General features: G+C 40.0%; 2 protein-coding genes across 3 annotated transcripts in view; one reads left to right on the forward strand and one right to left on the reverse strand.

Annotated features, from left to right (window-relative positions):
- The first annotated feature begins 319 nt into the window (after nucleotides 1-319).
- sox8a (SRY-box transcription factor 8a) lies at nucleotides 320-6,167 on the forward strand. The gene is made up of 3 exons (XM_028029326.1): nucleotides 320-1,906; nucleotides 3,363-3,610; nucleotides 3,696-6,167. The coding sequence occupies exons 1-3, from the start codon at nucleotides 1,506-1,508 to the stop codon at nucleotides 4,418-4,420; spliced, it is 1,374 nt and encodes a 457-aa protein (XP_027885127.1). The 5' UTR covers nucleotides 320-1,505; the 3' UTR covers nucleotides 4,421-6,167.
- Nucleotides 6,168-8,621: 2,454 nt separating this feature from the next.
- LOC114151861 (arf-GAP with dual PH domain-containing protein 1) overlaps nucleotides 8,622-24,132 on the reverse strand; it is a 28,017-nt gene continuing 12,506 nt past the window's right edge. Inside the window, exons 3-11 of one of the 2 annotated variants that reach the window (XM_028029329.1) lie at nucleotides 22,346-22,437; nucleotides 18,847-18,929; nucleotides 15,741-15,853; nucleotides 15,501-15,647; nucleotides 11,702-11,782; nucleotides 10,944-11,006; nucleotides 10,260-10,331; nucleotides 9,947-10,175; nucleotides 8,622-9,615 (exon numbers count right to left, since the gene is read on the reverse strand). In XM_028029329.1, the coding sequence (XP_027885130.1) occupies nucleotides 9,587-9,615; nucleotides 9,947-10,175; nucleotides 10,260-10,331; nucleotides 10,944-11,006; nucleotides 11,702-11,782; nucleotides 15,501-15,647; nucleotides 15,741-15,853; nucleotides 18,847-18,929; nucleotides 22,346-22,437 (909 nt within the window). In that variant the 3' untranslated portion in view covers nucleotides 8,622-9,586. Of the gene's footprint in view, nucleotides 9,616-9,946; nucleotides 10,176-10,259; nucleotides 10,332-10,943; nucleotides 11,007-11,701; nucleotides 11,786-15,500; nucleotides 15,648-15,740; nucleotides 15,854-18,846; nucleotides 18,930-22,345; nucleotides 22,438-24,132 lie in introns of both variants that reach the window. The other variant, XM_028029328.1, reaches the window with a different exon arrangement.

Below are 24,132 nucleotides of genomic sequence, written 5' to 3' on the forward strand. Positions count from 1 at the left end.
AAGACAAAATGTATAATAATAATAATACATAATAATAATAATAATAATAATACTAGTAGTAGAAATAAATAAATAAATAACATTATTCTCAAAACTGTAAATTTAATATAAATTATTTGGCCAGGTAAACCATAAAAACAAAGACAATAATAAGACAACTGACAGACCTATGCAATAAAAAAGCCAAGATAAACTTACCTTAGTATTTTAAATAAAGAAAAAGAAACAATAAGAAATTTGTGAAATAAAAAAGAAAACTGATTTTCAAAAATACACAAACATTTATTTTTTTAAGTTGTGTGTTTGTATATCCTTATAGCAGGATATATAAATACACAGATGGTAGCAGATCGTTGCAAAGGGTTGTTTTAAAAAAAATTGAAGTACACTGAGTGCTAAAAGTGTCACAAGTTACTTAGACAAGTCGTGTATAAAGTACAACTGTAAGTGTGAAATTCAGTAATAATATTGCTAAATCTGCATTTCATAATTATGTCAGTGCTATACACTTATGGTTCCTTTGCTGCTGCAGTGCTGCTGCAGTGCACCACAAAGAGTTTTGATGGGGAAAACTGCCGACTTGATTATTTTCCAGCGGACAGCCATTGACACCTTCCTCAAGGAGAGTAAGCGACTAAGGTCTATTACTAAAGAAGCTCATTATTTGCAGAGTTTTGTATCCAAAGCAAATAAGCAAAGGTTGGGAAGAAAAAAGTGTGACAGGACTTTTTTTTTTTTAACAATAGTAATAATAATAATTACTACCATATATTTCACAAACTGTCCATTTGTTTTGATTTAGAATTCATTTAAGTGCTAATATATGTTGTTTTGTACCAAATTGTTTTTGATAAGTTTAATGATGCAGGCTGTTTGCAGGATACTGAATACAAAGAAAATACGGTCAAGTTCAGTGGAAGAAAAAAATGAGGCAGAAATGTTTTTATAATAATAATTACTATCACATATTTTACAAAATGTCCATTTGTTCTTTAGAAAAATATGATTAGTGACATACAAGTCTTAATGCATGTCCAGTCTCTAAATCTGAAGGTCCAAAATTATTTTGAGGCACGTTTGGGCCTCAATAGAAAGGCTTACATCTTCAGGCTAGTAGAGAATAAGGGTCCAAGTTGACTGCAATTTTTAAAATTTTTTTTTCTCAACAGTTTTCAAAATTGCAGACTTTCTAAACTTGGAATTCTGTCTGACGTTGAATTTTCCAATTAATTGGGGAAGGAGGTCCCCAATGTTTTTCTTTTTTTGTGTGCAAGCCAATAGAGGATGGAGGTGGAGAGATGGCAGAGTTTACTTTTCGATGAGCTTGTCAAAGTTATCATACATTGGGGAGAATGTGAAGGGGGATGGCAGCCCCGTGCCAGATCTTTCCAGTGAGGGAACTTTCTTTATTTTCGTGGCGATCCAGTCACAGCAGCGCGCTTTCACGCATTTTGGAGAACTTTTCGCGAACTTTGGAGGCGCTAAAATAAGCCCAGTAACAAACTATGGCTGAAGCGCACAGCTTACTTACTGAGGATCCGTGCAGTCCACAGAGCAGCGGCGGCTCTACGCCCCGGCACGAACCGGACCGGGAGCTCGGGAACTCTCCCGCCGGATCTGACGCGCTGGCGGCTGCGCGTCCCCTCGCTGGAGCGGAGAGCTCCCCGGAGGACGAGCGGTTCCCCGCCTGCATCCGGGACGCGGTGTCGCAGGTGCTGAAAGGGTACGACTGGTCGCTGGTGCCCGTGCCGAGTCAGGGGGAGAGAGGGCTGAAGAGCAAGCCGCACGTAAAGAGGCCGATGAACGCTTTCATGGTGTGGGCGCAGGCGGCGCGGAGGAAACTGGCGGACCAGTACCCGCACCTCCACAACGCGGAGCTGAGCAAGACGCTGGGCAAGCTGTGGAGGTGAGTGGCTGATTTTATAGACATGCAGCAAAAGTATAAGGAGGATAAGATTCACAGTACAGTAAAACACAACAGACAATAAGTGCCCCAAAATGTCCCCAGAAGTTATTCTTGAAAATAGACATAGATGTGATGGAGACTTTTGGTGTTTGAAAATAGAACATTTTAAATTTTACATTGTAGGGCTGGCATATGTGGTTGACCCAATCCAATGAGTGAGGTATACTACTTGAAAAATGAGAAAAGTGATATTAGAATTTTTGAAGTGAGATTATACTCCGTTGATATCTTAAATTTCATCGATTACTTTCCTTGTTCCTTCATTTTTCATTAATTTAGATTAGTTAGACCCGGAGGCTGAAGCCAACAGGAAGACACAATCATGGAGATCCAAGACATAAGTGGATCTCTACCACCTAAAATCTAAATCTAAAACGACATCTTTGCTGTTTATGTAAATGCTATTTTATGGGCCTTTGAATTGTTGTGACATTTGCATTGAGCTGTATTTTACACAGCAGCTGATCCATATTTACATAAGTAATATTATCCCTATTAAAAATATCACAATATGTCTGAGATAAAAACTAAAGCAATGTAAAAAAAAGCACTTCTTTCAATAGTTTGTTTTCCACATATTAAAAACCAATTTCATATATGAGCGCATGATTCCTGTGAGGTCATTCCATCAAAAGGTGTGTAATTTATATCTTAATGTCAGAATTTAACTATAAGGTTTCACTTGAAAAATAACCCAAGTCTAATGTTTCAGTCTGTTTTTAAGCTTTTTCAAGCTTAAAAATATGCAACATAGGTTTTGCTGAAATATAAGCACTATTACAAGTGAAAGACTCTATTTTCACACCAACCAATAAGGAGCCACAACACTCACTAACCATTATATGTGGAACATTTTACAACTACTCGCAAATGTTAATATTCTGCTCTTTTCAGCTGTTTTTGAGTCACAGTCTTCAGTGTTTTTAAAAAAATAAATAAATCAAGGCAAATGAATAAACCCGAAGTTAATGTTACTGTGGTAGACGCTGCAGTCTACTCTTTAACAGACATGCCGCTCGTTACCATCTTATCAGGCTAACATTATCAGGCTATAATGTTAGCCTGATAAGAGGTATTCGTGTTGCGCCGATATGTTTGTTTTAAGTTAGGGAACAATGTACTAACTTTATATCAAACCGCTAACTAGCAGTGCACAGCAACAAGTGATTTGGGGGTTGCGCAGGACTATTCAATGCTACGTACAGATGAAAAAGAGAGAAAAAAGAACACTTTGGAGTTTATTCTTAGCACTTCGGTTAAAGGTTTTAAACCATTCGGACAGTATGATGGAAACATTTTCTAACCTTTAAATCACAAACACTAGTGGTAATACCAGTCTCTGCCTTTTCTAAATAAAAAAACACTTCACTTCACTTCTTCCTGTCTTTTGTTTCAGACTTCTCTCTGAAACAGAAAGGCGGCCATTTGTAGAGGAGGCTGAAAAGCTGAGAATGCAGCACAAGAGAGACTATCCAGACTACAAATACCAACCTCGAAGACGCAAAAGTGCTAAACTGGGCCAAGGGGACCAGAGACCACAACACCAGCACCAGGCCCAGCAGGGCTTTTATAAGACGGAAGCTGGGTTGACCCGGCTAGGTGGTATAGGAGAGGCCCCCAAGCATTACCATCCAGACAGACCAGGTGACGAGATTACAAAATCTCAGCAATTACAAACTTTCATGTAAAGTGAAAAAAAACGGAATGTTTTTTGTCTGTTTGTTTTTAGGTCAACCTCATGGTCCTCCAACACCACCGACTTCCCCCAAAACTGAGCTCCACACTGTTAACAAGCACGATGCCCATCATCCTGCTGACAGTAGCTCCGCTATTCATTCCAACCGAAACATCGACTTCAGCAATGTGGACATTTCAGAGCTTAGCACCGAGGTCATCGGTACCATGGATGGCTTTGATGTGCACGAGCTGGACCAGTACCTGCCCCCGAACAGCCACAGCACAATTCATCCAGCCCAGATGGAACCCGGCAGCCTGAATGGATCATACATCCCCCAAAGCGCCCAAGCTCACTCACACAGCACAGTCAACTGTACCCTCAAAACACCTGAAGGGACATCAGCGGAGGTACCGCAGGAGGACACTGGTCAAAAACCTCAGATCAAAATAGAGCAGATGAGCCCCGGCCATTGCAGCTCGTCACCTTCCTCTTCTACTTCACCTGCTCCGCCTTCACACCGACCTCAGTACACCTCTCTTAGCTCCTCCACCTCCGTGTCTCCTCCTAACCCGCCGGACTACACTGACCTTCAGAACGCCAGCCTCTACGGCGCGTTTTCAGGTTACCCCGCCGGCCTGTACCAATATCCGTACCTTCACTCATCTCGCAGGTCGTACGCCGCTCCGCTCATCAACAGCCTGGCTTTGGTGCCGCCTCCACGCAGTCCTCCCTCTGTCTGGGAGCAGCCCGTCTACGCGTCACTCTCCAGGCCTTGACAGGGACTGTCAAGGCCTCAGACTCAACCACAGCTCACAGACAGTAGACAAAATCTCATCTGTTTCTGTGAAAAACATCACGGGCCTGTGTTGTCATGTAGAAGAAATCTCAAGACTGACAAGTACTTAGAAATATGTTTGAATTTGGATGTCTTGAAAGGGCAAATCAATAAAATTCTCCAGACTCAAATTCATTTGGCATTCCATACCTTTGTAGTTTTAGCTGAACCTTTAAAAAAAATCCTTACAATCAAGACATCTGCTAACACCCACCTTGCACCAGGGTTGTCTCATACCACCTTTGACAACCGGGTTGATGATGTCATTCTAATAAATAATATCTGCCAAATGAAGGTAGCTCATAGGTATATTAATTTATCAATAGTCATAATCTATCATATTTGACAATAGTCATCTGGTTCAAATGGAGTTTAAAAGTAAAATACATACAAATAGGTGGTCTTAAGTACTGTACAATGTACAATGAAATTATATGTAAGATTGAAGCTTTTTAAAGACTATTTCATTGAAAAATTCATGAAAATATCTCAGCAAATTTTGATATGCCATGGTTTAAGTGCCTGGGTACCAAGGATGGAGTCAGGACTGGTTCTTGCTAGACCAAGATCGCACCCTCCAAGAGCAAGAGCAGCTCTTCTGAGACCAAGACTGAGACATAACAATCTGAGACCGAGCTCAAGATCAGGAAAAAGCAGGTTGAGACCGGTCTCGAGACTTCTATCCCTGATGGGCACCAACTTTGTTTATGGGTTATAAAATTGAGACAAGACGCAACAAAACAGCATAGTGTGGGTACAAAATGGGGAGAACAAATAGAGTTTAACGGTACCTGCCACCAGTCCAGCTGGTAGTAGTTTAGGACAGTTTCTTAAACATACTTGAGCAACAAAACCACCTGTAGGTTGGGACGTGGCTCCCAACAATTTCCACTTCTCTAAAAGTGAAACATTCACAACAAATTGACCTCTTTGCAGGTATTTTTTATTTATTATACGTATATTAACTGCCCAGGTAATCTACCATGAATGTTTTGGACTCCGGAAAGAAACCTATGCAGAGGGAACTCAACCTACCGTTGTGAAAACATTCAAAGCAAGTTTGAATCCACAAGCTGCCTGGCGACAGTCCTGCAAGCCTGCTGTAATCTCATGGTATTTATCGAATTCATGTTTTAATTGCTCTTGTCCACTGTGCCTTGGTCTTTTGCTTATAAGGTTTCCAGTTTGCATGAAAAAAAATCAGAGTTTATTTTTTGTAACTTGTGCAATTTGTGAGATGATTTATCTAATGTGGGACCTCAGCTGAATAAAATGGCTCTGATTGATTGTAGAGGGTGTGGCTTATTGCAAAGTATTCTAGCGTCACATTACATAAGAATAACATTTCTTAGGCAACAATTATAGATCCAAAAGGCTTTAATCAGATATTATTGTTAAAGTCATTCTACAGATACAAGACATTTTATAGTGTATTTTGTATGGTGTGCAGAGACAGTAGACTTTAGCTCAGAAGATGTGTTTACAACTAGGGGCAACAAATAAAAGCACCAAAGGAAACAATTTGTTTAGAATTTCTTATAAGGTTTAAATGGAGCAGTTTAGTGATATGATTGAGCACATCTCCCCAGTGGAGACTAATAATGTTTATATGGATAGAAAAAATGTTTGATTATGTTTTCAGATTTTGGTCTCTTTGGTCAAGTACCTTATTTTGCATTTTAAAAAAATTTAAAAAAGTCTACGCCCCCCTTTTGGTTCCATACTCTTACACCAAGGTTCATCTGCCTGGTAACAGAGGTTTGTTCCGTGTTCCAATGACCGACTGGATGTATTACTTTCAGCATGAACCCCGGGGTTCATGCTGGAACCCAAAGGTCCCACCCGGTTCTAAACTCTTCCTGTTGCCTGTCACGTACTGCTCACTGGCTCTCTGTCTCAGCAGTTTACCATGAGAACCTGGCAGCCAACAACAACAGCACAGCCAGACAGAAGAAGCATTGACAAATTTATGTTTGCAATGGCTGGAATCCTGTGGAAGGTTATGTCAGAGAGGGAGATCATCAGGTGGCAGGTACACTGGCAGTTATTTAGCCCACTTTTCTTTCTACTGGAAAACGTCCAAATCATCATGACTTTTAAAGGAGAACACTGACCGCCGTCTAGCAGATTTCCCACTATGAGAAGACGGGTCTTTGCAACTTGAAACCCAGAAATTTGCCAGTGACAGTTTTCGACCAAATAGCTGTTGATGAGAAACAACAGCCAGGGTTAGTGAAGGATATTATGCTTCACCGCCCAAGGTAATTATCTGTCAAGAGCTCTCAGCTGAAAAATAGATATATTTCACTTGCTTTGAGTTACTGCTTTTTGTTATGTTATCGCACTCGTGGAGAGTGGGTGTCCCTCTATCGGCTCGTTTCCACTGAGCGGTACGGCACAGGTCGACGCCGTTTGGCACACTATGTTATGGTCCAATGTACTCAGGAAAGCATTTCCTGAGTACATTGGACTGAGTCAGGAACTCATTGGACTGAGTTCCTGAGTTGCTAACATTTCTTCATACTACTGCGACGACAAACATGACGACTAGTGTATCTTGTGCTTGCCGCACACAGTTGTAAGTCTATACAATGCAGGTTGTATAGACCTACAACTGAAATGGGTCCAGGAATGGTGTGGTATGGCTCGGTTTTCTGGGTTGCTTTTACAATCGAAACATACAAAATAGCATACCAAACCACACCAACCCATGCTGTACCGCTCAGTGGATATGAGGCATATGTTATACACAGTGTAAGCACCAGGAGGAATTATGACTGAAGTTGGACACACTGATCAGGAGAATGTGATCATGTTTAGAAAGTGTCAAGTTTTCCTGTGTTTAAAACACCAAATTAACTCAAGACTACTTTGCATAAGGATCACAACACAGAGCTCAGCTAGATATATGGGTTAGACACCCATTACTCAAATCTAACGCATGCTACACCTATGAATGGTAAGAGCTGCAGCATCTTTGGTTTCACAACACCAGCTGCATGACCTGAAAATGGTCTGTGATCTTCACAGATCTACTTATAAGATGTCAACAGATCAAGTGATCCTTAATTGGGAGTTCATGGATCTATTGCAAAACCATGATCTCAAAACACCTAGATATATGAATATTTCTGGCTTCTTGTAACCTACTAACTTTCCAACTTCAGGGGACAATGGGCTTGATTTTTCCAACTTTAAACACTGAAATTCTTATTTCCATACAGCAAAATTATTTGTGACAATTAGAGCAATGTAATTCTGACACCATTGTAAGCGATGGTTTAAGGACAGTTACTCCTCCAACATTGGAGGAGTAACTGTGTATACAGTCTAATGGCGCCATCTGCTGGACAAATCAAGCATTAACCTAACATCCAGAATGTCCTCGGCATCGTTTCTCAAAAATGCTAATACCTGAATAAAGGGTGACTTTTAACTGCTGAAATGGGGCTCTGTGATGGTGGCAGGCGTGGTTCTTTGAAGACCACAGCCTTCGTGAGTGTGATGCTGCTTTCTATTTACCCCGGAAGTCAGAACCAGCGGCATAGAGAGGCCATGCCGCACTGGTCATGGGAGCTGGGTTTGAGGTCAGACCCGAGGTAACGGCGTTATAGTTAAGAAGTCGGGATTTTAACATGGCGACGTCCATAAACATTGTATTACAAACCTCATTTTAAGCTTTACTTTCCGCAAGCAAACACCAGTTTCAGACGCAACACGTAACATTGATTTTAGACACGCTTATATGTCTTGTAAACCTGCCATCATCATAGCTTACTACAGTGACCATATTGAAACACCAAATACGCCTTCCGAATGTTAAAATCTGGGAAATTTGACTACAGGGGGTGTTCCAGTTGATTCGAGTAGTTTTGACAAGAAACTTTAAAGAAAAAAAATCTACATCAATATCAAAATATGCATTATTACACACTTCTACTGTTAAATATGTGGCGGCCCACAAGGGTCAGTAAAAGGCAGAAACCACAAAGGCAGCTATGCCAAACTTGCTAGCAGCTCTGTTTTAGACTAAAACAGAAATCATGCTAGCAAATTTATCATAACTTCCGTTGTGACGTTTGCACGTTGTTGTCCCTTCTGGGCCGCCATACAAACAACAAATGAGACACAGAACATATAAATATTGTAATCTTGTCTCTGGTTCCTCCATTTTAATTTTTCAAATTTATTTCCCACGACGATGCAAGGATCAACAAAACAGTGTGCCTTTGAATCAAGATACAAAGAACAAATTGAACATTTGTAGAAGTGTTCTACAAATTATAATCCCGTCACATTACAATCCAAGAAAGCAGCAAAGAATTAGCATCCCACGATGACATGGTATGTTCGACAGTACAAATAAATAAGGGCGCGGCTTCTGTTTGGGGTGGAGTTTTTCTAAAAGGGACCCTGGTTGGACGCGGAGGATCAGCATGCTCCGCCGTCCTTAACAGCAGGTGGTGTTCACTGAGCGTTTGTGTGCAAGTTTCGTTTGTAGGCATGGTTGTTGTTAACAGCACTTGGTAGAATTCAGGTTTCCCAGGGTTTCAGCGCCAGAGGTTGGACCTCGCAAGAGTCCTCAATGAAAACATGACAATTCCACACGCACGATTAAGACACTGTGGTCTAAAACTGTACATTCAATAAATTAACAACGTGTTGGTCTTCGTTAAGCGACCAGTGACATGACTCTAAGTTACATAGCTACATTAGATCACAGGCAGAAAGAACCATTCACAAGATGAGATCCAAGGGTGTAAGGGTAGCTTGATGCAGATGAGGGGTCCACATGGCTGAGGGGCAGGAGAACAGGGAGAGGGAGTGGGGTCTGCTATGACAATGTACAGCACAAAGTTGGTAAGAGCAGTATTAAAAGACATCATCTCTACCCTTCCGCCTTAGATCATACCAACCATCGTCTTTAACATAGACTGGAGTCCTTCTGTTCTCCTTTTCTTTTCCAATCTTGGCCCATTCCAAAAACCTCCTCCTTACCCAGACGGGACTCCAATGCCTCCCCACTTGTTGTGCGGTGCGGGGTGGGGGGCTGTCTCTGATCTCTCTGACTGGGCCGGTCCAGATGACTTTGGACTTGCTGTAGGCTTCAAGGCTTGTGTTTAAAATGGGCCTCCACTGAAAAAAAACAATGAAGGAAACAGAGATTAGGTATGGACACAAACCGATGCACATTTAGCCTTCCTTAGTGTGTGAATGTTACGGCGGCCGAGAGGTAAACTTCTACATATACCAAAACGATGCAAACAAAAAATGCTGCAATCAGAAAAAAAAAAGAGCAAAAACCTACAATTAACTAAAGAAATAGGAAGGAAAATATTATGCAACCACAGGAAATGGAAGCAAACAGAACAATGTGCCACTGTAGATGGACTTGATGCGGTAATCAATCAAAATCAGTTTCGGTCCGCTTTCCTATCGGCACCTGCCCAACATTCCAATTAAAAACCTGCGTATTCCTGTGGCCTCATCGGTCGATTGATGACTCTCTGGAAAGCCGCGATCCAGTCGCGCTGCTCGGCCTCCGTCTCGCAGGCAAAGAGGAACTTCCTGTCGGGCGTGACGATGGTGATGCCGTGGTTCCAGTGGTAGCCCTGCGTGGACGGGGGCAAGCCGGCCAGGACGGTGTAGCTGTTCTCCTTGCTGCCGATGAACACTTCGCCCCGGGCGTAGGCATCCTGGGGGCGGGGGGCAGAGAGGGTCACGTTAGTCCAACATGTCAGGCCTCTAGAGGATTGGGACAGAATCTGGTCTCTTCTCACCAGAGGGTCTTTGAAGTACATGAGCCGCCGGTCGTCCATGGTGAACCACCTCTTCTTAAAGCCTTCCGTGTGCTGCAGCAGAGCGAGACAGAGAAATCACAAAGAGGGGAAACGGAGGGAAAAATTATTTTTGGAACTGCAGTTTGCACCCAACATAGAAAATAGTGGTTTCAGCAATGCTTGGCAGAAGAGAATAAGGGAAAGGCAATGAGTGAGTAAATGAGTAAATTAGTAAGAAAATTAACAAGTCTAGACCAAGGAGAATAAAAAGCATGAATAACCATCTCAAGTTCCTGTTTTGACATTAACTATTTCTCATATGATCCAAAAAGAAAAGTCTTGGATTACTTGTTTTGAGGGACCTTCAAGGGACATTGGTTGGCTGAAAACAATGTAAAATTCTTGGATTTGGCTCGATGAGCAACTTTATCCGTCTGATCAGAGGAGCCATGCTCTCCAGGTTGATCATTAGAAGCTTGGTTCTCCTAGAGTTCAGTTGAAGGGAGTTATGATGTAGGCAGTTTTTCTTTGAGGCACTTAGGTAATTCAGAAAGTTCTCTCATGATTTAGAAAATATTCTAAAATGTATTATTGATCTGTCCAATAGAAATTATTGATTTACTTCCAGTTTTACTTTATTTATTTATTATTTATTATTTATTCTTCAGTGGGTTCAATACAAACCTTTGGGCCGGTTTTCTCCATGAAGCCTTCTTTCATAAAGTTCCGTGTTAGTTTGGGCACCAGCTACAAAAAAACCAAAAAACATTAAAGAGTTGCATGAAATATTAAAAAGTACAAATGAAGTATCATCATAAAAAAGCCTAAACTGAATTAGGTTTACCCCATCTTATATAAAAATATTATTTTACATATTACATATTAAAGCTGTCACTATTTTCTGAGAGTAAAGTATGAGAAAGATAATCTATGAAAAATTGAGCTCCTCTTCCTGTTCCTGTGGTTATACTGCCATCTGCAGACATACACTTCTCCCAGAAACAACCAATCAGAGCCAGGAGGAGGGTCCTAGCGTTGTCAATCATGCTAGTAGATGCGTTTGTGTGTGTGTGTGTGTTTTGTTTCTTTTTACACCTACCAACTAATGCCAACAACAGTATAAGTAACTTTAACATCATAGAATGGTAGGTGGTCTTAAAATTAATAAGTATTCTATTAATACACATTTTTTATTTAAGATAAGCAAATTAATCTAGATATTAACAACCAAACAAAGATGCCCAACTGGAACATTTCTGAAGGATTAGAAACAGAGGATGAAACTGGTAGAGAAAATGAGTGTCAAGGAAAAATCATCTCATTTTAGGCTTTACAGGGAAATCAGTCTGAATTTAAAACATGAACCATCATCACCGAGGCAGCGACCGGAGCCACAAGCCCGACTCCCAGAAACGTGTTGGATTAAAGTGCGTCTTTCTCACCTCCTCGTCACTCGCTCCGGGGAAGGCCACCTGCAGGTAGTGGAACCGAGCCGCTCTGATGGCGTTGAACCAGTCCACCATCTCCTGCCAAGCACACAAACGCTCTCATTAGGAACACGTCCTGCACGACGCGACATCCACATTCTACCAGCCCAACAAGGACTTTTTTTGTTGTTTGTTTTTTGTTTCTGATGTAGAAATATGAGTTTTGACTTCCGGTCTCCGTCAGTAGCTCCACCACAGACTGAGACAGACTGAACTCCATGAACTCTTCCTTTCACAATCCCTCAATACTCCTATTCTACCAGCAGAGGGAGCAGTGCTTTTTTTTCCCCCCCTGCACTCTCAGAAATTCATTTTTCTAGTCAGTAATCTTTTAATAGCTGATAAATTTATAAGATTAAACCAGAAGCTGCAACAGAAGTGAAATTTTTATGTAATTTTCAAGATTTCCCTTCACATATCATTGACGATGAATAATCATAGAGTCAGAGTGATGTTTTCATTTCCTCGAGCTAAAATGCATAATCTAATTAAGACCAGTGGTGGGCAAATGTTTCGCCATGTAGGCCGAAGCTGTGCAGTTGAAAGTACTCAACTAAGTAGTAAATTTACTATTAAACAAAAATGTGAAAACTACTTCTACTGGAATTTTTTGTTTGTTCTAAATGCTTAACGATTATGTAAAGATAAAATATTTTAAGAGAGGAAATGAAGTAGTTGGATTCAGGTTCGCTCAGACTCGCACCTTATTTAAACCCTAATTTAAAGAAATGCATGTTATTTTGGGGGCCTTAATGCAATAGGTTTTTCTCAGCAATGAGAACAGGGTGAAGGTGAATTTTTCTTCAAAGACAATTTACAATAATGACCTAAAAATGCAAGTTGGTCCTCACAAAGATCAATAACGTTTCATTTCCAAAGAACATTTCACACTGGAGCTGGAAGACATTTTAAATATCTTCCAGAAATAAACAAAATAAAACAGGCAATGAAGTCTCAACAAAACAAAACTGCTGTACCAAACATGTTAATCATTGGCTCAGAAACGTTTCAGATTTATCTTTATAACTGCAGAGCATTATGAACTACTCTGACTTTTCCACATCAAGCACACACCAGCATTAGATTGCTTGCTGTTATGTAGATGAGTTTTAACAGGATTCAACAAATTCCCTGAAGGAAATTTGAAACTAATACATGTTCATGCATTAGGAAAGCTGTCTGTCCTTTTCATAAATGTTGCAAAAGTCTGCAAGCTCATAACCGCACTGACTTACATGACTCTTTGACATGTAATTTATTTTCCACACGATTTGGAGCACATTTGGCAAGACGCGTTCAAACCGGTTTCATGGACGTCATGGGATTCCTATAACAAGAGTTGGCCTGGCATTTGAAAGTTATGCTCCAAAAGGGTTGATGTTGAGCAGAAAAACCAACCGTATTTCACCGCCACCTCATGCAAAGTGATCATCCGGAGCCGCAAGTGTCTCTTCGGATCTTATAAAATGGCTCTTTGTAACTTCGGCTAAACGTCATGTTTATAAAGGGGCAGCATTATCCGTTTTCCAGGCACATAGTGCCATTTTATAGCATAATCAACTAACTCTGTTAACTTCAGTGAATATATGAAATAAAATACATTTGACTTCATGATTTAACGCTTTGAAATTGGGCATCTGTCTCTTTAAGAAACTCACGCTCTTTCTGAAGCTCCGCCTTCAGGAAGTTATAACATCGTTACTCTTCTGTTGACCCTCTAATAACGTTTTTACCAGATTTTCACTGAGAAGTAGCCCGCATAATGAGCTCAGCAGATACGCAGTTCCAACGGGTGTTTGCTAATTGCTGCTAGCTAGTCCAAAGGATCCCTGAGTCTCATTATAAATTGAAAGAAAGCTTTAAAAAAAAAAAGTTTTTTTCAGTTAGAAAAGTTACTTTCTCCAATGGATTAGTGTTCTAATAGTTTGTTAAGCTCCAGAAATAGTCTTCACCAGTAGTACAAGCTTTACCATCGCCATCATGTTAGTCCCAACCAGCAGTGACAGACGATAAGAACAGCAGCAAACATATTTCACGTTTATATTCTGCTCTGAACAAGTCACAAAACAAAATCCTCTAATCTGTCTGTGGACTTTGGAGAATGTTTTATTTTTTTATTACATTGGATTTATGTGTCACTTATACGACAGCTGCGCTGGCATGCCATATAACAAGCTGAGGCGACACCAGCAGAATGCCCCGTTTACAAGCGGCAAACATGAAAGGAAATCAATCACCTGAAAACCTTCAATAATCAATTTTAATCCTGCTATATTTAGGGATCACTTTCAAACAGATGTGTAATAAACGCTAAAAATGTTTACAGCACACAAGTTAGAGTTATATTCTGGCTCAAATATATCAGTTTGAACATTTTGGACCCGACATGTTTCCTCTGTCTGTCCTTCCTTGTTTTCTCCAAACTTTGATTCGTATTCTTTGAGGAAAATTAAGTCAGTCTGGGTGAAAAAGCTTCAGGATTCAAGTCTCTCATTCAGCATAGTGTTTGCTAAAGCTAACAAATAAGTTTGAAACTTTCTTTGTTGTGTTGACCGCAGATTATTATTATTTTTGTTGACTAATATTCTCACAGTTTATTCCTGGCTCTTATAAATCCCAGTGTCGCTCTTGTTTAGAACGCAACATTTATTTTTAGTGCACTTTGGTAGCTTAATAAAAACCATCTCCTTGTTTTACACTTTGCCTCATATGGAGAGTCTGGACCTTCATCTATTGAGAAATGATTGCTAGACGGCGGCGTGGACTCTGTTAAATTTTACCCAATCGCTAACAATTGTCTGTGACTTTTGTAATGCGCTAACTCAATGAAGCTTACCGGAAAGTGCGTCCGCTGTAAACAGCCCCGCAGAGAACAACGCCTTTGCCAGCAATAAAATACCTTAAACATTCCTCTTGCTCCGACTTTAATCTCCCAATATATGGAAGCCTTGAACCATTGCAGAAATACAAGCAGACTACAATTCTAAAACAGCGCAGAAAATAAACACGTGTTCTTTTAGTCACTGATCGGCCCGGTTGAAAAGCAAATGGAGAAATCCAGCTCAATGGAAGAAATCCAAGACAAGGACATTGAGAATCAAGTGGAATTGTGTAGGAATGCAATGGCCAATTTGGTAAAACTTCAGATTTTTGTGGCATTCTGGAGTGAAATTGACATTTCATTTTGTCCAGCTTTGTTTTTTATTTTAATTGTGCTGACAAGAAAATGCACTTCTGGTAATTTCTTTTGCATTTTGGACCAATGGTCAGATAACTCTCAAGACCGGGAACTTGTGGTCAAGAAACAAAAACACTGCCCTTAACACCAGTGACAGTGGATCACCATCAGTCAAGATTTAGACCAGGATGTGACAGTTAGCAAGGTAAATTACAGAAGTTCTAAATGGGAATGCTCAAAATATAAATATTTAAATATTGACTCTATAGATGTGATTCATTTGCAAATAAAACAATTGGAACTTCAGCAGAATATTGTAAAAACCTTTGGCGCAAGACAAAAACATTTCACTACTAGTTCATTTTCCTACTAGACCACGATGGAAAAAAAAAACTGACCCAAAATTTGTCGCTACGCTGATGACTCAGTGTTTTCCATCAAGCAGATAACATTTATATTCTCCCCATTTTGCTCTTCAAGATTTTCCAGAGCATTTGAAAAGCCAATCAATGCAGTACTTGTACATTACTCACTCAGCGGACACAAGAATATCAGTGCAAGATTATAAGACTGTACCTTAGCGTCACTGTGGTAGACAAAGATGTTTCTTGTGCTGTTGTCTTTCAGGTAGGTGATCTGCAGGCCGCAGGGATTCCCTATCTTGGCCGGCTGGAAGGTTGCGTTGAGCGTTTCGATTTTCATCATCGCCTTAGGATCTCTGGCCTTGATGGAGGCAGGAACAGTACGCAAAGGTTTCATACAAGCACCGCGTTTTAAAAAAATGTATTGCCAAGTCAAAACTTTGACGTCGCTTACGTCCTGCTTGTTGAAGTACTTAAGCGCTCCGTCCCTTTCCGACAGGGCAAACTTTCGACTGAGGAACTGGCCGTTGTCTCTTCCTCGTTTCCATAGAAACCCTTCTCTGTACCCTGAATGGAGAGAGGGAGGTGGAGGGGGGGAAACAGTTTGAAGGGAGGACGGCACTAAACCGTCTTTAGAAGACATTCAACAGAAGAGTCACCTGCAGTAGAAAGGGTGAGGCATTTCGACCAGCTTCTGTCGGAGGGGATTTCTTTAAAGACGACGATATAAAGAGGAAAGAGTGCATGAAATGGAGAGTAAACACGGAGGATGAGTCAGCAGACGTTCTCTCTTGTCTTGACTATCGACCGTCCTGTTGCATGTGACGCTGTCATGATGTGCCGTTTTATCTACGGCCCGTAAAGTCACCCCTCCTCAGTCTATTTCAGTAGATGGCTCTGCCCACACAGCATCCTTTTCTTCCATTTCTAGCAGGCTGTCAAGTGTTGTGTTTAATCCTGACCCATTTTAACAGAATAAAGATTTGTAAGGATGATCAGGTAGCATAATCTGGAAATCAGGGGCTGGTTTATATTCCGCCCACGTTTCCTGACGCTGAACGGTTGTTTTCCTGATTCCCACAACAACAACAGCGCCGTCAGAAATGTGTATGTGAATCTAAAGCGGTGAGACCGACTATGCAAATTACGGACAATAAATCTATTTCTAGAAACGGCAGAGAATGTGTTGTAAACGTTTGCTGGAACATTGCATAAATCGGTGATTTTTAGAATCTATGGCTCTAAATCTGTTTTAGAGAGGGAACTGAAACTTGTCAGGGCTTTTTTTTTAAGTTTACTGTTTCATTGTTTTAGACCAATTTTAAATAGATGGAAAATTTGAATGTTTCCATTTTGGTCTCCTGATGTTTGTAAAACAGCAGAAGGGGGAACGTGAAGCAGTTCGTAGTGTCACGGTGCAGTACTTCAACAAACGCTTTAGAGAAATCTACTTGATTTCTAAAGCGTTTATGTTTAAAAGAAACGTAAAGAAATGTTGCGTTCTTTATATTTTGGATTCATTTCTGACTTTTTTGGTTGAGGGGGAATTTCAGAACAATTTCCTGAATTACTTAAAGTTAAGATATCACCATATCACCATAATCATTGTATCGCCATATGATAGAACATAGTGATACTGTATATGCGGTTCGCCATCTAAAACGTCAAAACTCGTCAACTTAATTTTTTTTGTTTGTGTAACAACTCACATCCTAGACGCTATTTTCATGTATACTCATTTTTGTCCCCCTCATGTTGTTTTTCTCTGCTTCCTTCTTCACCACCGTTGATGAGCTGTTTTTCATTCTCCTGCTCTGCTGTCTCTGCTTCGCGACTTCCTGACTCAAAACATTGACCTACACGGGCATTACCTCATAGATCAATAGCCCATCCCCACCATCAACTCTTTCCTCAACGCTTTCCTCCTCCTGTCCTTTGCATACCATCGCTGTTGGCGGTCTGGGTCATATTACTGTATATAGTCAATTTCAGCCACCCACTAACACACACACGCAGTCAAACAAAGGCTGGGTTCTCACGCCACAATGCTCAAAAAAGGGAAGGAGGATGGAGAAATGAACAAATAAGAAATGACAAAATGATTCATTAAACCCTACTTGCTTTTCTTGTGGGCGTGTGTGTGTGTGTGTGTGTGGCGTGTGTGTGTTCTACACTGTTTCAATAAAAGAGTGAGGTCACTAAAAACCAATCAGAGTGGACTATCCCTTCACTATGATGTGAAATGTATACCAATAGAGACACTTGATCACAGATCAGCACACCTAGAGTACTTTTGGTCCCAACACACACACACACACACACACCCACACACACACACAGCAGAAATGCACTCTCTGTTTTAATAGCAGTTCTCTCTCCAGCAGTGACAGTTACAATGTCATTGCTTCAATGGGCGTTCAACTGGCAAACGTATACACAACGTCCACTTAGCCGAACACAGGAAGTTTGAAAGACATCAACGGACGTTTCAGGGTAATTGAATCTCTGAAAGCCGGTCGCCACCAGGAGACGTTGGTGCAAAGAGTTTTCAAGGTTTTGCTTATTGGGGGGTGAACGAAGAGAGCCTGACACGGCGAGTCCCTTTCTGGATGGAGGGTGGGCATGTGAGTCCAGTCAGATGTGAAGTCAGAGTATGCGTTTGATTTAACAAGAACAAAACAAAGGAAAACAGCTACACACGACCAGGAAAATCAGAGTTATTCCCAGATCTTCAAAGACTGGCATTACATTTTCAATCTAAATTTCACCAGGGTTTCCCCCAGTGTTTTATAAGCCTGGCGGGCCACCAGGCTTTATTTGTGCCCCCACCAGGCTAAGCATTTGTTATTTATTCAAGGCTTTTTAAAATGTTTGCATTTTTTAAGACTTTATAGTTGGCGTTCAGGTATTAATTTTCCAGTCTTTTGATAACACATAATTATCAAGTGAAATTTTCAAATTTCCTGTCAACTTCAAACATTCTTTTACTGAAAAACATGACGGGCCGCTGGATGAATGACTGCCGAGCGCACAACCACCGGGCTTAGCAAGTTTTCTGGGGGAAACCTTGTTCACGTTACCATATGTTTATGGTACTTTCCTAAGCTAATTAGCTTCATATCGCTTTCACTGAGAATACAGAGAAAAGGAAGCATGAATACTACAAATGCTGGTTGCTAGTCTCATACTAAGGTTGCTCTTAATAGTGCTTTGATACAAATATAGTGGTCACTTCCATGAACCACGTGTAGTTCACACTTCGACCATTAGCAACCTTAATATGAGAGGCACATATATCAACCAAAATTTGTAGAATGCGTACTTCCCTTTGATTGTATCCTCAGTGAAAGGAGGTATGAAGCTAATTAGCGTAGCGCCTAACAGGCTGAGTCACATGTTTCGAAGCAGATAGACCTGGAAAATGTAGGATCCAGGACTTTGAGAAGTGGAAATGAACTCCACTGCTGAAACTAGATAAAAAAAGGTTCACATCCACTAATCTCTGCCTTCATGATGACACACACACACTCAAAAAAAAAAACTTTTCCTACTTCACATACCTGCAGAGTAAGGCTCCTGCTTCTCGATGAACTCAAACTCGTTTCGTTCGTACTTGGCTCGGATCCACTGCTCCCTCAGCAGCCTGGAGACTCAACGAAAAGCCACGGTTAGCTTTTAGGGGAACTGCACACACATCTAAAGTGATCTGCTCCAGGACCCGCTGCTGCTGATCACTGGTTTTCAGCTGGTTTGTGTTCATTTCAAAGTTCTTGGGAGTTTTCAGTCAGCAGTAAAAGACTCTACATGCAAAAGCAGTAAGGAGGATTTCCCCCCTCTCTCTTGCAGACAAATAATAAAAAAAATACAAACGCAGCAAGTTCATCACCATGCCAACAAGCCCTCTCATCTGGTTTTCTCTCTTCATTTCATTCTCTCCTATAGACTCAAAAACAGGTTTTATCCCGCTAAGAAATGCTTTTTTTAAAAGCATTTCTGCATTTATTTTAGTCTCCTTTGTGTTGAGAATAAAATCAACCGTTCTGTCAGCACAATGAGATAAGAACCTTTTGACTGGAATCCTTTGAATGAGATCCTCCAGTGACACTGGAACCTGAACACTAATCCCTCGTGGTGCTTATGGGGAGGTGACAAAGCATTTCTCCTTTCGTCTGAGCCGTCAGAAATAAGAAAGGAACACTCTTAGCTCCCGGTTTTGTCTCTTTGCTTTAGGCCTTTTGGAAGGAAGGCACACATGTTGCAAAGTAGACTTCTCAGTCCGACTCTTTGCCTCATCTAGTAGAACAATTTCACACTGATTTTGAGCTAATGGGGCACACGATTTGGAAACAATTGAAGAAAACATATTATTTAATATTAAAATTATGTAAAATATTGAATATGACTTAAAATCTTAATAGAGACAGTGTGCCTCGTGTAATTTTGTATCAGTTGGTCACAAGGCAAGGCATTTATTTACAGGAGTGTTTGGTTTGGAAATTGACCGTCCCCAAGTGAACCTCTGAGCGCTTGAGGAGGGAGCGGTAGAGAACAACTGGCCGGAATCAGCGTTCATAAATCGGATCAACCTTGAGCTAAACGCTCCTTACTCCGTGGAGCGCGAAAATCCAATATCCAACTTGAAAACAACTTCACTGCGGTCGGTAACACAATGAAAACGCCGGAATAAAGTTTGTTTTGGTCTGTGGCCTTTAAAGATAGCGCTGAGCGTCATACGCAGTGATGTCGGCTCCAAAGCTCTATAATACCCAGCATGTTGATTTAAGTCAACATGACAATGATGCTATTTAAGCTAACATTAGCCTAGAAACTAATTTGGATATAAAAACAAATGTCAACTTACTGCATGGATTAAGAAAATATTACCCAACATGCTATTGTAAGCCAACATAACAATGATAGCATTTAAGCTAACATTAGCCTTTAAGCTAATTTGCAAATAAGAAACTAAAGTGAATTTACTGCATGGATTAAGATACTATTACAGAACATGCTAGCCTAAGCCAACATGAGAATGAGCTAACATTAGCTTTTTAGATAATTTTACTTGTCTCTTCACTCTTCAGATTACTCAACATATTAGTTTATACTTAAGCTCACTAAGCAGGATTATGCAGGATTTTTAATAACAAACAGATAAAGTTATCTGTTTTAAGCAAGCAGTTTTGCTGTAGGCAGATTTTCAGATGTGTGTTTGTACTGTTTTACTTTTCTTTGCTGCGTCTTTTTATTCTATTGCATTTCAGCAAGTGTTCTGCAGTTGACTTCAAATTGTGAATGTTGACGACATTCAGCCTAGAGCATTCACACTGTACTGTGAATACTAGTTCATTTATTGGGTCTCACATTATGTCTTGATTGAAGTGGATCAAATGAACATCATTTTCTGAGGTGGCCAGCGGGGTGGAGATCTTTTTTATCCTTTTCCTTCCACTTCACATATGTGCTAGTTTGTGTTGGTTTATCATAAAATATGTTAAAACTCTTTAGCTTGTGGTTACAATGTAAAAACTACAAGAAAAAAAGTTTTGCCCGACACTGAACGTTTTTATGCTCTGCACCATATTTCAGCCGCCAGACAATGTAATTTCTTTTTAGATCCAGTATATGGTTGAAAGTTTTAAATTTAAAACAGGAAGTGGTCTGAGGAGGAGCTGTGAAAATACTTATTATTGCCCTTTTTATAGACAAAAAGAGGAAGAGGAAGCAAGGAGACCCGCACAGTGAGAGGTGTGAAGGAGTGCACATTACCAACAAGTGTGTTCACACAATCTTGACATTGACACAGTGGTGTAAATAGATGGTAGATAATATAATAAGGAGGACAAGAAGACTACATGCACAACTATAAAAGCGAACCCTTTATCCAGATTATTGGCCATAAATATAGTATTTTTTCTGGCACCATTTGAGAAAGGGACATTCTTCATGATGCTGGAACAGTTGAAATGCCAAACAATGTTTGGTCTAACATCAAATAAAAGTAAAAACAGTACATAACAGAATATAATACTTATGAATACCTAAGAACTTTTTATATTTGTACTATATGGTAGCATTTATTTACCATATGAAACTAGGAAATAAATTCCCACCATAACAAGATTTTTGTTTTTTCTAGTAGAAACACAAGGAGAAGATGGAGAATGAGAGCGAGCCCCTTTATGAATTTTTAAGAAGTCATAATCTGTCAGTGGACAGATTATTTAACAAGATGTTTTTGCATCTTGTTAAAAACAACAAATGTTCTCTTTTTAAGATATACAGCTAGTCTCATTATGACAAGAAAGTGTCTTATTTTAATGAGATTCTGCTCCTGGATTTATTTTCTAGTTCTGGCAGTTAAATGCTTCCGTAGAATTTTATGCTAATGGTACTCCCACTTTTAACATCAAGTACAACTTTTCTGCTTTTCTCCTACTTCCTGTGCACATGTTCCTCTGTATTTCAATGCAGCCCAATTGTCTATTTCACAAATATTTAAGATTTCTTTTCAGAGAGCAAAATAATAATAATAATAATAATAATAATAATAATAATAATAATAATAATAAAATAATAAAATCGGAAACAATTTTTAATTGTTAATGATGCTGAAAGGCTGAGCTGTTACATCATAAAAATCTGAATTTATTTTGTTTTTAGCACCGACTCATTTGACTAAACCTCCACTTGCATAGAAGCCGTTATTTTTGCTATCGTCACATGTACGCCTGGTAAAGGCGACAAAATGAAGTGACAGACTGAAGACTGGTGTGAACACAGAGTAACATGTTGACCGTGCAGCTGGCTCAACGTTATATCACCACATTTCCGAGAAGAAGCACGGCTGAATCAATTTATAAATTTTTTTTGTGTCGCTCCCCAGGGACTCGTTCTTTAACAGAACGCAGTTTAATGGATCCAGACTGAACAAATTTCAGTCTGTCTAGCTCCTCAGATATAACTTTATTTTAAATTGTAAAGCTCTTGGACACAACTTTTCACAAAACCAGCTCATAATTTAGGTTTGGCATCACTTCTGAAAAGAGGTGTACTTACTTGCAGTCAGTGTGTGTTGGTCTGTAGTAGAAAGCAGGAACCTTCTGCTCATACTTGGCCTTAGCGGCGCCGTTTCCCATAGTAGCCATTAACTGCAACCGAGACAAAAGACATGAGCTAGTTATGTTGTTAAATTGTTAAAAGAGGAGCCATGTTGTGATGACTTCCTGAAGGCAGAGTTTCATAAAGAGCAGGAGCTTCTTAAAGAGGCAGAGCCCCCAATTTCAAGGCGCTAAATTACAAAATCAAATTAATTTTAAGTCATATTTGACATGTGCAGCTTTTTTTGTAACAACTAAAGGTAACGGTTACTTTGTTGTGCTATAAAATGGCTCAATGTGCCTGGAAAATACATAAAACATCCTCTTCAGTTCATATCCCATCTTATTATAAAGAACATGATCCATCACTGCCTCCTTCCTAATCAAACATCAGAGACGTTTCAGGCTAATTGAGTTCCAGTGGCCACTCTTGGGTGATGTATTTTGTGTGTTATTCAGCTCAGTCACATGGAAATATGTAGCTTTATCTCACACACGTTGGGAATTGCTCATGATAGGAATCTGGAGTTGAAAGATAAAGTTGACACGGTTGATTTGATCAAACTGGGAGCTGGTACAGTCGTATTAATGAGGCGCTGGGTTCAGCACTTTGGGAAATAAGCTTAGTGGATTATTTGCTGAGGCTCAAATAAAGATACCAGTAGCTTCCTGGAATCTCAGCTGGTTGCTTAGCAACTACATCTTCCCAAGGAATAGTCAGGTGCGTAAACCCCCAGTGGAAAACTTTTGTGGCGTCTCGCTTGCAAACTGGGAATGGCATCAACATGAACATTTGGGCCAGTAGAGACAGTAACCAATATAAACCTTTTTTTTTTTTAGTTGAATTTGATGCAAAAAGACTTTATGAACTTCACAAGGAAATAAAATATCCTTGACTCATATTACCGAAGTTTTTTCAAAAGGTTTCTTTTTCAGGCCTTGGTGGCAATAATAATAATAAAGGCCTAATGATTTAATTTAAAAATAAACTAATTTTTGTATTTGAACTTTTTTCCTCTTACTGAAGAAACAGAAACAAAGACAAAAACAGAAAAAAACTGCAGTACTCCCGCCAGCAGGGTAAATTTTCATGAAACTGACATTCATGCCTGGTAATTGCTTAAAAAATAAGATCCAGTAACTGGCAGGTTAGATCAGAACGACTCGTCTTCAACTTCAAACTGACTCTAAGTGAGGAAACCGTTCATATCTGCAGCTTTTGTTGCACCTTTACTGGAGCAAAGCGGTCTGCTATCCTGCATCATCCTGTAAACGACACCATGTCGACGCATTTCAGTTTCCAGAATACAGGCGGTTTTTTTGTTTGTTTGTTTTTTATTATTGTTATGGGTTGTTTTTTTCCTGGCATCACTCCCAAACCACCAGTCTGCATTTACAAAGTGTCTTCTGGTTGTCATGGAGACTTGCTGATGAAAAGACACCCCTCCTTGTTGCAGTTCTCCAACAGTGAACTCAACAGACTGTTGACATTTCTGTGCCCTCTAGTTTATAATTAATAATGTGAAGATAAATATGGATCCAAGTCCAGCCTAATGTCCAGTGGCTATAGATTACATGGCCACTGGACAACCCATTGTTCCCCATTGTTCCCATGAAAACAATGGGTTAATTTAACAATTTAGTGTTTTCCCAAAACTCCTTGATCAACTTAAAAAGCCAAAATGCAAAATTTAAAATAAAATCTTATTTTAAAGTCTGCCTACTTCTCTGCTTGGACTGTTTGCT

The sequence above is a fragment of the Xiphophorus couchianus genome, chromosome 10 (assembly GCF_001444195.1).
Source record: "Xiphophorus couchianus chromosome 10, X_couchianus-1.0, whole genome shotgun sequence".
In the NCBI taxonomy this organism is placed as follows: Eukaryota; Metazoa; Chordata; class Actinopteri; order Cyprinodontiformes; family Poeciliidae; genus Xiphophorus; species Xiphophorus couchianus.

What these genes read in the sequence shown, in the direction of transcription:
- sox8a (XM_028029326.1), top strand. Translation starts at nt 1,506, where the DNA reads ATGGCTGAAGCGCACAGCTTACTTACTGAGGATCCGTGCAGTCCACAG. An exon ending in ACGCTGGGCAAGCTGTGGAG is followed by an intron (nt 1,907 to 3,362) that starts GTGAGTGGCTGA and finishes CTTTTGTTTCAG; the next exon opens with ACTTCTCTCTGAAACAGAAA. An exon ending in TTACCATCCAGACAGACCAG is followed by an intron (nt 3,611 to 3,695) that starts GTGACGAGATTA and finishes GTTTGTTTTTAG; the next exon opens with GTCAACCTCATGGTCCTCCA.